The 11913-nt window shown below is 42.6% G+C and overlaps 1 protein-coding gene across 1 annotated transcript; it reads left to right on the forward strand.

Moving 5' to 3' along the window:
- Positions 1–669: 669 nt before the first annotated feature.
- Positions 670–7241, forward strand: Setd9 (SET domain containing 9; the record flags this gene model as incomplete). The annotated part of the gene is given in 9 exon segments (XM_059276760.1): positions 670–721; positions 2225–2303; positions 3202–3482; positions 3750–3775; positions 4432–4541; positions 4787–4812; positions 5251–5267; positions 5589–5692; positions 7154–7241. Coding segments are annotated over 9 exon segments (783 nt in total), but the record flags the coding sequence as incomplete, so codon positions are not given.
- Between the last annotated feature and the right edge of the window lie 4672 nt (positions 7242–11913).

Consider the following 11913-nt stretch of genomic DNA (forward strand, 5'->3'; position numbering starts at 1 on the left):
AAATGATGGATGTTTGCGATCTTGATTTTGATTAATGCATGTGCAAAAGACTTAGCAAACTGTTCACTTTGTGTATGGTTTATCATATATCCCAACTACACTTTTGAAAGCGCCTTTAGAAAACATTAACAAACAATAACAAAAAAATAAGATAAATAAATTTAAAAAAAAAAAAAAAAAAAAACCTCTTTGGATGCATCCGCTCGCTCTTAGAAACGCCTGACGTCTAGGATAGGGCTGGAACTTGTTCGGGAAGACTCGGGCTGCATGGAGGCAATGGGAGAGTTGGGGCTGAGCGAGGGCAGCGGGAAACACCGCCGACAGGTACTAGACAAGCAGCAGGAACTCCGAGGGCACGTTCCTGGAGGGCAGGATGCCCTGCAGCCCAGTGAACCTTCGCGCACAACCAAGCTCGGTGTGCACGTGGGAGCGAAAACGCACGGAGACCGAGAGCGGGCATCGTGGGCTGCTCCAGCTCTGCGAGCCCCGAGCAGCAGAAGCCAGGCCAGGCAGGACACCAAGGTGCGGAGGGCGGGACAGTGCGACCCGGCTCCTCCCTGGGCTGAGCCGGCCCGGGACTTCGACCCGCCTCTCCCGCACCCTCCCCGGCACCGCACAGCCCCGCAGCGACGCCAGGGCGGCCTGCTGCAGAGTGTGCGTCCGCGATGACGCCGCTTCGTTCCCCGGACCGTGCTTAACCTAAACCACAACCCGAGGTGGGAGGGCGGAACGGCGGGACCGCACGACATCCCGGAGCTCTCCGTGCAGCCTCGGTTGCTAGGCCCGAAGACGCCAGCGGGCTGAGGCGGGCGTGCCGTGGGGGCGGAGCCTGACGTGAGTGACGCCCCGGGAAGCCAAGGAGGAGGCGGGCGGGACGAAGGGGGCGGAGCCCGAGGTGGGTGGAGCCTGGGGAAGCCAAAGTTCTGAGGCGGGCGGGCGCAGGAGGAGGAGCCTGAGGTGGGTGGTGCCTGGGGAAGCCGAGGCGGAGGCGAGCCGGGCGAAGGGGCGGGGCTTGAGGTAGGTGGAGCCTGGGGCCGCCAAATTCTGAGGCGGGCGGGCGCAGGAGGAGGAGGAGCCTGAGGTGGGTGGAGCCTGGAGCAACCAGAGGTAGGAAGAGGGCGGAACCCCGGTGGGTGGGGCCAAGAGTAGGCGGAGCCCGGAGCCCGAGCGTAGTGGAGGAGGTCGGGACTGCGGGCCGACGCCCACCTTACGGGGGCGGGGCCTGCGTCCCCTTTCCCAGTGTGCGCCGCGCCGCTGGGTCTCCCGCGCGCTTTTTTTTTTTTAACCTGTCCCGCTGCAGCAGAGCTAGTGGAAGCTTACGAAGTTGGGTGTGAGCTTTTCTCAGCCCCCTCATGGTTAGGTGCTTGAACCCCTTAGAAGAGCCGAGGTTTTTTCTCACTGCCCCGTAGAAGGAAATTGTGTGTTGAAAATTGCCCAGGTCTGATAGGAGCAGGTTGGAGGGACTAATGCACAGAAACGTGCAGAAAGAAACTGCAGGCAAATCGGGGTGGGTCGCCTCCTCGGGCCTGTCCCTGCCTGGCGTTGCAGAGGGTGCTGCTGACCTCAGTCAGTCTACGCAGTACCCATTCTAGCAGAAGACTCCTGAAAACCGTTTTCTGAAAAACGGGGACACACCCAAGCGCTCTCCCGAAGCTTCACGCTACAGAGACGTGAATTCGGGTGCATCGTTACTGTGGAATTGTTCTGGAAGTAAAAGTGGTAATAGTCAAAGAAGTTTCCGCTCCCGGGAGAGAATATGACAAGGGGTGCGAAGTTGACTTAAGTTTGCCTTTGAAAAGAAAACGCCTGTGAGAAAAAAAAAAAAGAGTTTATGAGGATTCTTCTTATTTGAGAACATTCAAGTATCTGTTGGATGTTTTGAGGGAAAGCTGAGCTACGTGTCTGCTTCTGACCCTTCCATTTACAGCTTTAGTACCTCCGGCAAGTTCTCTAACATTTCCATGCCTCAGTTTCTTTACAAAAACGCGATAAAGTATGAATAGAATAGACCTTTTCATAAATACTGGCTACTTGGGGGGGGGGGGGCGCATTGTTGGGAGTTAGGTAGTTTGGCGCTTTCCCAAACAATTGCTTTTTCTAACGTCCTCTCAGTAACTGAGAAGAGCTTAGTTCATTAAGGCCAATAACTCAGAAAGCCTGAAGAACACTGACTTGAGTCGACTGATAGGATAGTGAATGGAAACTTTCCCCATTTTTCGTATTCCTCGGTACATTCCAGAGGAATCCAAAGACAGAATTATCTCAGGTGAAGATGCACTCGGAATGTTACTGAAGGCTTCACAGTCTCTAGGTTTTTTTTTCTCATATTTTTTTATTGATTCTTTGGGAATTTCATTTCATGCATCCCAATCCCATTCATTTCCCAATCCTTCCATGTCTACCCTCCACCCCTGTAGCCTTCCCCACCCCAATCAAATTCAAAATAAAATAAAAACAGTTTGCTCCCCCGTCTTTCCCACCTCTCCATCATACATTTTTTTTTTTTTTTTTTTTTTTTTTTTTTTTTTTTTGTCGTAGTGGCCTTGGGAGCTGAGGTGTGTCGCACAGCATACCCTTTGCCCAAACAGCTTTGCTTGCAAATGTTCATGGCAGTGAGTTGAACCAAGAGGTCTGGTTCAAAGCCAGTACACCATCAATACTGGACCCTCATTGAAATGTCTCTCAGATATCCTGCTGTTGCCCCAAGTCATGGAGATCCTGCTGCTATGGTTCAGCAGGACCGATCCCTTCATGCACTCTAGCAGGTCATAGATGGGGTAGATGTTAGGGTGGGCCAACTCAAAAGCCCTGGATGTGGGCCTGGGTGATAATAGTTGAGTTGGTCATCCAGGCCTCCACCGAAAGCCATGTGGATGCCTGGGGTCAGGGCCAACATTGGAAGCCACTTTGGTGTCGGAGGGCTATGCGGCCACCAGGACCATACAAATCTGAGTGGCTTGCACTGCCATCCGGGATACTGCTGACTTCTGGGCCCAAGCTGCTGCTGAAGGTCCATGGCCCTACTGCAGATGGGGTCTGTGTTGAGGTCCGTGGCCCATGATACCACCAAAGACCGTGCTGATGCCCGCAGTCTGCACCCACCTGAGGCCATGTTGATGTCCAAGGACCATGCTGTTGCTGGGGCCATACTAATCCGAGTGGCCTGCACTGCCACCGGAGGCCATGATTACATCTGGGCAGGCTCTATTGAAATGACGGTAGTAAACAGTCAGATCTCTTGACTGTGCTTCCAGAACCTGTTGAGTCAAAATATCAACACCTACTGGCTGTTCAGCATCAAAGGGTGAAACTGCTTAGAAATAGAGACCACCAACAAAGCACGTTCAAATCAGAAGACATGCTTTTTAAGACCTTGGGTTTCATTCAGTGTTGCTTGAGCAGCTCACGGATTTCTGTAGGAAGAGGTGTCTTGCCACTAAAGGACTGATACCAAAAGGGGGCAGTTGTGTCTGTGTATCCCGGTAACACCTCAGTTAGTACTGCCATAAATTCCTTCTATATTGATAAAGTTCAACAAAACGCTTAGCCTTGTAATCAGAGCAAAGGTCAGAATTTGCAACCCAAGTCCCCATACTTTTTAAAATTATCATTTCATGATTAACCTTATGAATTATGTTGTGTGTTGAAAAGTATATTATAATGTTTGATGGGATAATTGCATTTTTAGGGCCATCTTTTTGGTCACAAGACTCTCTCAGTATTAATTTTCTCCTTTCCTTCTTTGCCAGTAAAAGAAAACAAAAACAGCCTGAAGGTCAGATTCATCTATCCCTATAGAAGTCTACATTATACATTAACAAAATGCACTTTTAAAAATACTCTCCAGTGGATATCAAATCATAGTCTAAATAAATATGTGTGTGCATATATATGTGTATAAAACTTTGTAAAACTGAGCCTAAAATATGCTGTTCATATTATCATTAAGTAAGAAAATTAGATTCTGTCTGCTGTATGGACAGGTGGTTCTGTGCTTCATGAGCCGTTAGGAGCAAACTCTGTAAAGGGAAAAGTCCCTCAAAAACATGATGTTCTAAACTGGAAATTAACTGCTTAAAAAGATGGGCCTTTAATCCCAGCACTCAGGAGGCAGAGGCAGGCGGATCTCTGTGAGTTTGAGGCCAGCCTGGTCTACAGAGCGAGATCCAGGACAGGCACCAAAACTACACAGAGAAACCCTGTCTTGGAAAACCAAGAAAAAAAAAAAAAGATGGAAGGACATATATATAAAAGTGTAATAATAACCCATTATTTTATGCAACTAATATACGCTAATGAGATATTTTTAAAGATGGAGGGATTAAAACAGACTCTTCTATTTTAGATTTATAATTAAAAATGTCCTTATAATATTTTAGTTTTACATGTTGCTTTGTCTCTGCCTTGTTGTATAGTAGGTACAGTAAATAGAAGTATGAGCCATTCTTTTCCCAGTCCATTGGAAATCCACTTGTTTTTAGATGCTTGGATGGCATATTCATTGATGGAAATGACAAAGGAATACCAAGAATTATATTCAAGTAATTAATATCCATATCTGAATTCATTATCAGATGTAGAGGCACATTTGTCCTAAGGATTATGGCATAACCATTTATACTTTAAATAAAAATCCATTTAGATGGCTGCTGTGTGGCAATGTAGCTGCTTGATTGGTAGACAGAAACTTTTTGGGAAGAAATTGCACTTGCAGGGTTCATTTTGTGCTTTTGGATTCTACTTTAATACACAGAACACTCTGAGCTCATGTTTTCATCTCTTCTAGATCTTGCGCTGGGAGAGACCGACTTAGCCTTTAAGAATGAGTGACGGTACAGGGTTAGCATTCAGAAATTCACAAGCCACTGACTGGAGGACAGTATGTCAATGATTGTTCAGACAGTAAGCTGGCATGATGAGGCTTTTGACAGGAGGTACAACAATGGCTAATTCTTCTTCACCACGTGACTGAGTACAAAGGCAATTGAATAACAGTACTTAAGCTGCTGTAACTTTGAGAAGAGATGACTTTTGATCATTAGTATTTTAGAGCTGTTAAATGATTCCAGAGTATTTTATTGGTGTTGTAGCATAGCCTAACGAACTCAACACTAGACTAGTATACCCTTTCTGCTGATAAGTTTGGGAGTCGTCCGTTTATTGGCTTGACTTTCCCACAGGTAAAACCCTGACCCTCTGGAAATAGGCCTGACTCCTTCATTTAACCAAATGACTGTCTGGCACCCTTAGTTCCTGATATTTCAAAAGTAAACTATCAAGTTGAGCATGATGGTGCGTGGTTATTATTCTATCACTGGAAATAATCACTGAAGCAGGAGGGCCACGAGTTCAAGGTCAACATGGGCTGCGTAAGAAGACCCTGTCTCAAACAAACAAGGGAAAACATCTGTGTTTATTACATAGGTTTATGTATAATCTAAACACATGTACTACTTTAAATTTTTACTTTCCTCCATATTAGTAATATTCTGAGTGTGTTCCATTCGTTAAGCATCATAATTCAATAGTGTTTTTTACTCTCACCCTGTGTTGTGACTTTTTCTCCAAAATGATGCGCCTCTTCCTAGACAACGCCACTAATGTGTTATTAGGAATTTGATGTCTGCAGTTTGCCCTGTAAAACTGAAGCAAATCTCCCAAACATTGCCTACAGCTGCGACAAACAAAGCCAGTCTTTACAATCAGTGTGTCCTGTCTTCTATGTTAGACTACATTTGAAAACTAAGATTTCTAAGAAAGATCTTTATAGAATTAGGAGCAAGTTTTTCTTTTTAGTAAAACTTGATGGACAGGGAGGTGGGTCAGTGGCAGAGCACTTGCTTGGTATGTTCAAGACCCTGGGCTTTGTTGTTGCTTTTTTTGTTTTTGTTCGGTTTTTTTTCAAGACAGGGTTTTCCCACGTAGACCTGGCTATCCTGGAACTCGCTTTGTAGACCAGGCTGTCCTTGAACTCAGAGATCTGCCCACCTCTGCCTCCTGAGTGCTAGGACTAAAATAGTGCACTACCACCACCCAGACTGTTAAATAATTGATTCCCAGGATTAAAATAAAAATCCATAAGGAACATAACACCATATTTCTTTAATATAGGTTTATCTGAAAATAAAGACTTTTGCTTTCTAAGATCATTCTGCTTATTAGGAACCATTTTTCCATGTGGACAATATTTGTCAATAAGCGATTCTATTATTTTTTTTCCTTTCCACAAAATCTCCAGGTAATTGTTTGTTATACTGTGGTTGTTTTTGAAAGAGGGCCTTACTTTGTAGCCCAGGCTGGCCTTAAGATCTCCGTCTTCCCCTCCTGAGTCCTAGAACTACATACTACTCAGCTCAGAAGACATATACTTTATATCATTTCACTGAGTTGCTAAAGAACTTTATGGGGGGGGTACACCTATTAAAATACCCTTTTAAGGTGAATATTTTAAAACCTGGATTGTTGGGGTTAGAGAAATGGCTGAGCAGTTAAGAGCACTTGTTACTCTTACAGAGGACCTGGTATGGTGCATGTCTGTAGTCCTAGCACTTATAAAGTAGAGGTTAGAAGATAAGGAGTTCCAGATCACCCTCAGCTGCATAGAAGTTCAAGACCAGTCAGGGCTGTATGATAATACTGTCTCAGAAAAATCCAAATACCAACAATACTAAATTCATTATCTTTGGGTCCTGTATGTGTCTGCGTGCTTAACAATGAAGTGTTCTGATCATATGCTCTCCACAGTGATATCATGAGAATTATATATTATATATAATAATGGTGTCTTGTGTCTAGAAAAATGTTTGTCTTTCGAAATATGATCCACATATTAATAAATGTTAAGCTATAATCTGTTTAAAATAATTAAAAATCCTTTTTGTTTTTTGTGATTCCAGTTTTGGGAACCATAGAGATGTTTTCAAAGGTGTGGTGGGTGGTCTAAACTGACTGAGTTGTGGTCTTTGAAAAGGTTCTATGATAGGCCCCCTCTGGAATACCTCCTTGAGGGAAAGGAGCTGTTTCCTCATGGAACTGAGGAGCTGCACCACTGTTTAGGAATCTACACAGAGGCGGCGGCACATCGATAAACTCCACGCTGGTTACAAATGCCAACTGCTACTTGAACACTTCCCTTTGCCCTTTTCGTTTTCAGTCCATTTCGATGTGGTGTTCTTGTTGCACTTAGGGACATCAAGCAAGGACAGCAGCTTTTGTCAAACTACGACATGGTTATCAGCTAACTTGATGAATTAAAAATTAGGTTTCCTAAGTAGCTATTGTGTTCATTCTAAATGCTTGGTTGGTTGGTTGCTAATCACTTCTGTGAGTTCCACCTGCAGAGAAAAAGCTTTTAGACTTAACTGGACTTTTTGTATTTGTTGTTATATTTATGCCCCAGTTTCAAGGTATAAGCTACTTGCTTCATAATTTCAAATTTATGATACAATTGCAATTTCTAATCGGTTTTCATAATAGTTTATTAAATAGGGTTTCTCTGTGTAGCTTTGGAGCCTGTCCTAGAACTCACCCTGTAGCCCAGGCTGGCCTCGAACTCACAGAGATCCGCCTGCCTCTGCCTCCCAAGTGCTGGGATTAAAGGTGTGTGCCACCACCGCCCGGCCGCATTAGCGATTCTTTAAGGTTTGGGCTGATTGGCAGTTATGTGTCACCCAGTGCATTTGACATGGGTGGAAGGAACCAAACTAGTCCCCGGAAGAGCAGGAAAATGCTCTTCACTACTGAGCTCTATCTCCAGCCCCAGCAATTCTTACAGTACTGTTGATATGTACAAGCCTCTGTTGCCATGAGTAAATCGATGTCCATGTATAGTTTGTAAACTGTTCATGGGGTCGTCCTCCTCCTTCCTCTATCTACACCAAGCGGGGTGATAAAAAGGAGTGTAAGAGATTCTTTTAATGTAGAAATACCATTAAGAGACAAGGTTGGTGGCAGGGATGCCTATTCCTATCTCCTGTTTCTGTGGAGAAGGCTTCCGTTGGTAATGCTCCTAATCTTCCTCCGCCCACTGGAGACAAGCGACTTTGGTGAGTGAGGCACCTGTGGCTCCCACCCTCCAGTTCTCTGTGGACTCTGTGCAGACACCAGTCCAGGTGTTGACAAATGACCGCACTTAGAGGTGAAGTACTATACTATCAAGCCAGCCCAGCCTCACTCAGTCCGGAAGCCGTCTGTGCCAGTTTTACTCTTAATGGTTTCTTTGACCCATCCATTTGACTCCTGCTCCAACTCACTTCCCAGCTTGGCTAGGATGACATCATTTGCTCAACCCCTCCCCCCTGAGGGAAACTGTAGGCTCAGATATTGACCACTGTCACAGCTACGTTACTAACTTGGTTGGCCTCATTTATTGCAATTTTAGTAGCTTCCTAATTGACTTTCCACTCTTGCCCCTTACAGACTATATCTCCAAGGGGCTGGTTTTTCGAGATAGTTTCTCCGTGTGTGTAATTTACAAAATCGTTCCAACTGGACATAGGTCATCATCCTCTGACCTCTATTCACTGAACATTTCTACACCAGGGGTAATAAAAAGGAGAGCTAGAAATTGTTTTAGTGCGGGAATACTATTAAAGACAAGGTTGGTGGCAGGGACACATGTTCCTGTTTCGTATTTCTGTGGAGAGGGTGTCCTGCATGTCTTGGAACTAGGTCTGTAGACTTGGCTAACCTCAAAACTCAGAGATCTCTCTGCATCTGCCTCCCAAGTACCGGGATTAAAAGTGTGTGCCAACACACCCAGCAGCCAAAGGTATTTTAACTTCTTGACACATGCTTACTTAAAACCCTGGAGAAAATAAGGACTACTTCACATAGGTGATCTGGCTGTGACTTCAGATCTCCTTTCCCATTGCTCACTCAAGGCACACCCCCAACGCCACCTCTTGACTGTGCCTCAGTTTCTCTACCTGCAGAGACCTTGCCCCAGATCACCTAGGAACCTGTCCTCTCACTGAGGCTTGACTAATGAACCTTTAACCCCTTCCCGCATCTGACAGCCCTAATTTATGTCCCCCTTTTCTCTACAGCACTTAAGACTTGAAGGCTCACGTTTATGTTACAGTCCAACTAGGAATGAACACAGGAAGTCAGGAAGTCATTTGGGCCATCAAGTCCCTAGAAGTCACTAGAGATTTTTCTGCTTCCACGGGCTTCTCCCTTCCCTCAAAGCCTGAAGTACCGTGCAGCTCTCCCATGGTACTTAGCTGTATTTAGAATACTCATGGAGCTACTTTAACACAGATCTGTCATGGGAAGGCACTGTGGTGTTTGGGAATGGAGGGGTGTGGTTTTTCTAGACAAGCAATGAAAACGAAAGGGTTAAGGACTTTCCTCTTTTTACCTTGCTCTGTGTAAACTCTGGATATCATGTACAGTTTGGAACTATTAAAATATTGGAACTGAGAATGCTGGGATCTTTGGCTTGAAAAGATGAAGGCTTGGGAAAGCTATGACCAGAGGCAATTGGATTATGAAAATTATAAATAAGAGTAGTATCACAAATACCAGCCCGTTAAATCGTGATGTCTCATTGTATTTCAGTTCTCTGTCTTCCCAAAATACAGTTGGCTAGGACTGCTTGAACAGATATTCAGTAACTGCCTCCTTAACTAAATGAGAATCCTTACTTCAAGAATTTTTAGAATTATTATAGATCAAAAACTAGTAGAGAGGATTTAAGAAAACTATTTTGTCTCTCAAGCTGAATTATCTACATATCTGGGTATAGCTTAAGATTGGCTTAAAATTTTTTGGTAAATAGTCACACAAACCAGGAAAAACAGATTTCCAGATTTTTATTTCTGGAACTGTACACCAGGTATTAAAGTACAACAAATACAAAATAATGCTCAAAAAATCAGTGTTTATGTACAAATATTAAAATCAATGCAACAATAGCAACTTCCTCTTGAACATTGGATACTAAAACTTGTTCTGATTGTCACTAATTTATCTCATACTCACAGGGTACTTATTTCAAACTGGGACAATTGGAATCACTGGTCATCTAAGAGGAATATTAATATCTACCATATTTAACAATAAAACTAATAGTTTCCCTCCTTTTAGTGAAAAAATTAGGAACTTTTTAAAAAACATAGTAATGTCAATATTTTATAAATTATTTCAATTTCCATTCGTAGACAATGTGCTTTGAAACTCTGGGCAAACAATCTCCTTGGTGGTTGGGTTTGTTAGTTTACATTCAAAGTTGAAATATTTACTAGACTTTGGTTAAATTAAATAGTACTACTACTCTATTAGGTCTGATGTTCTCAAATATTTATGACCTTCAATTTTAAAAATTAAAAAGGAAACGATTGCACAATTCTTTGACCTAATTGTACAGACTTTAGTATTTTTAAACAGTATTCTACATCCTTCAAGTAAATTCAGCAGTTGACCGGGACAAGAGGAAAACTAAACATTTAGAAAGCTAGCATGAGCGAGGCGAAGCACAACTAACAAAAGTAAGTATTGCTCTAGTCACAGCACCAGGTACACTTCTGAATGAGTCCGCGTCCTCTCCAGTTCCCTGTACACAAAGGATGGATCAGCCGACACTGCAGCTGCTCACCATGAATTTTTGGTTTGTTCATATGAAAATATTGCGGCAAATGAAAAACAACAAAGAATTTATCACAGTTTGCTATAAGAATTGTGCTTAATGAGTGATAATAAAGGCATTGTTTTTTCTTCATACAATTACAAATCAGGTTCTTTTATGCCTTCAAATTCAATTCTTTTAATAAACAGTAACAAATTCTCTGTTAAGATGTTTAAATGGAGACAAAAAAAATAAGTCCAGCTGTTGAAAGAAAATTCAATAAATAGCTATTTTACATGGATAAAGTCATAGTGGTACAATTTATGAATGTCACATCAAGCATGCACAAAAATGGTATTATACATGGCAGGAGTCGTCAGAAAATATTGAATTAGATCTAAAAAGATATGAAGAATTTACTTTACACATATATACAAAAATCTTGCAAATTATTGCCTCATTTTAACAAGGAATTAAAAGTAAACGTTACCAGCTAGGTAGCACTCTCTAAGAGGCTAAAATCGGGTTAGCATTTAAAAATCTGTTAAGCTAGCTGGAATTTATTTTTCTCTCATATCATTTTCTGGATTTTGGTCAAAAATCTATTTAAATAACTAAAGTGTCCATTCAACTTGCTGATAATCAAAACTCTAGATAAGAAACACTGTTTCCATCTTGTATCAAGACCCCAGCAATGCATAGATAAACTGGATATATTACTGCATCAGCTAATGAGAATGGGCATCTTCATTAAGTGCAACTGGTACTAGCATTCAGTCATCTTTGTGTAAATTATTTATACAGACCAGCCACTGTAAACCCAGAGTGAAAATTAAAGTTATGCAATGGAAGAGTATGCCCCGTATCCTCCTACATCAAAGAAAGTATACTAAGGGAACAAAAGAAATAAGGTTCAAAGTTTAGCACAACACAGCAATAAGAAGCTAACCACTTGGATAAAATATCAGAAAGCAACATGGAGCCCAGGCTACCCATTATTTACTGTGTGCATACAGGAATACTAGATTTTAGATGTATAAGTTAGAGACTGATTTTAAGTTATTAATTTAACTACCCTTTGTCCTCTGTGCTAAACTAAAATTTTATAGTCAATGTGCTACTGCATAAACACTTCAAAGCAATCTTCATTAAAATGCTGCAAAGAAAAACAATACACATCATCCAAAACCAAGGATGTCATTGCAGTTCACAGTTTGTATAATAAATACCCTCCCGCTCATCACTAAGACCACTACATCCTATCTAGTCAGCAGCACAACCTTGAAGCGACTCATACTTGCAAACAGCAACACAGTCAAATGGTAAGGTTTTCTGCAAAGCAACAA

Source organism: Peromyscus eremicus, chromosome 11 (assembly GCF_949786415.1).
Source record: "Peromyscus eremicus chromosome 11, PerEre_H2_v1, whole genome shotgun sequence".
In the NCBI taxonomy this organism is placed as follows: Eukaryota; Metazoa; Chordata; class Mammalia; order Rodentia; family Cricetidae; genus Peromyscus; species Peromyscus eremicus.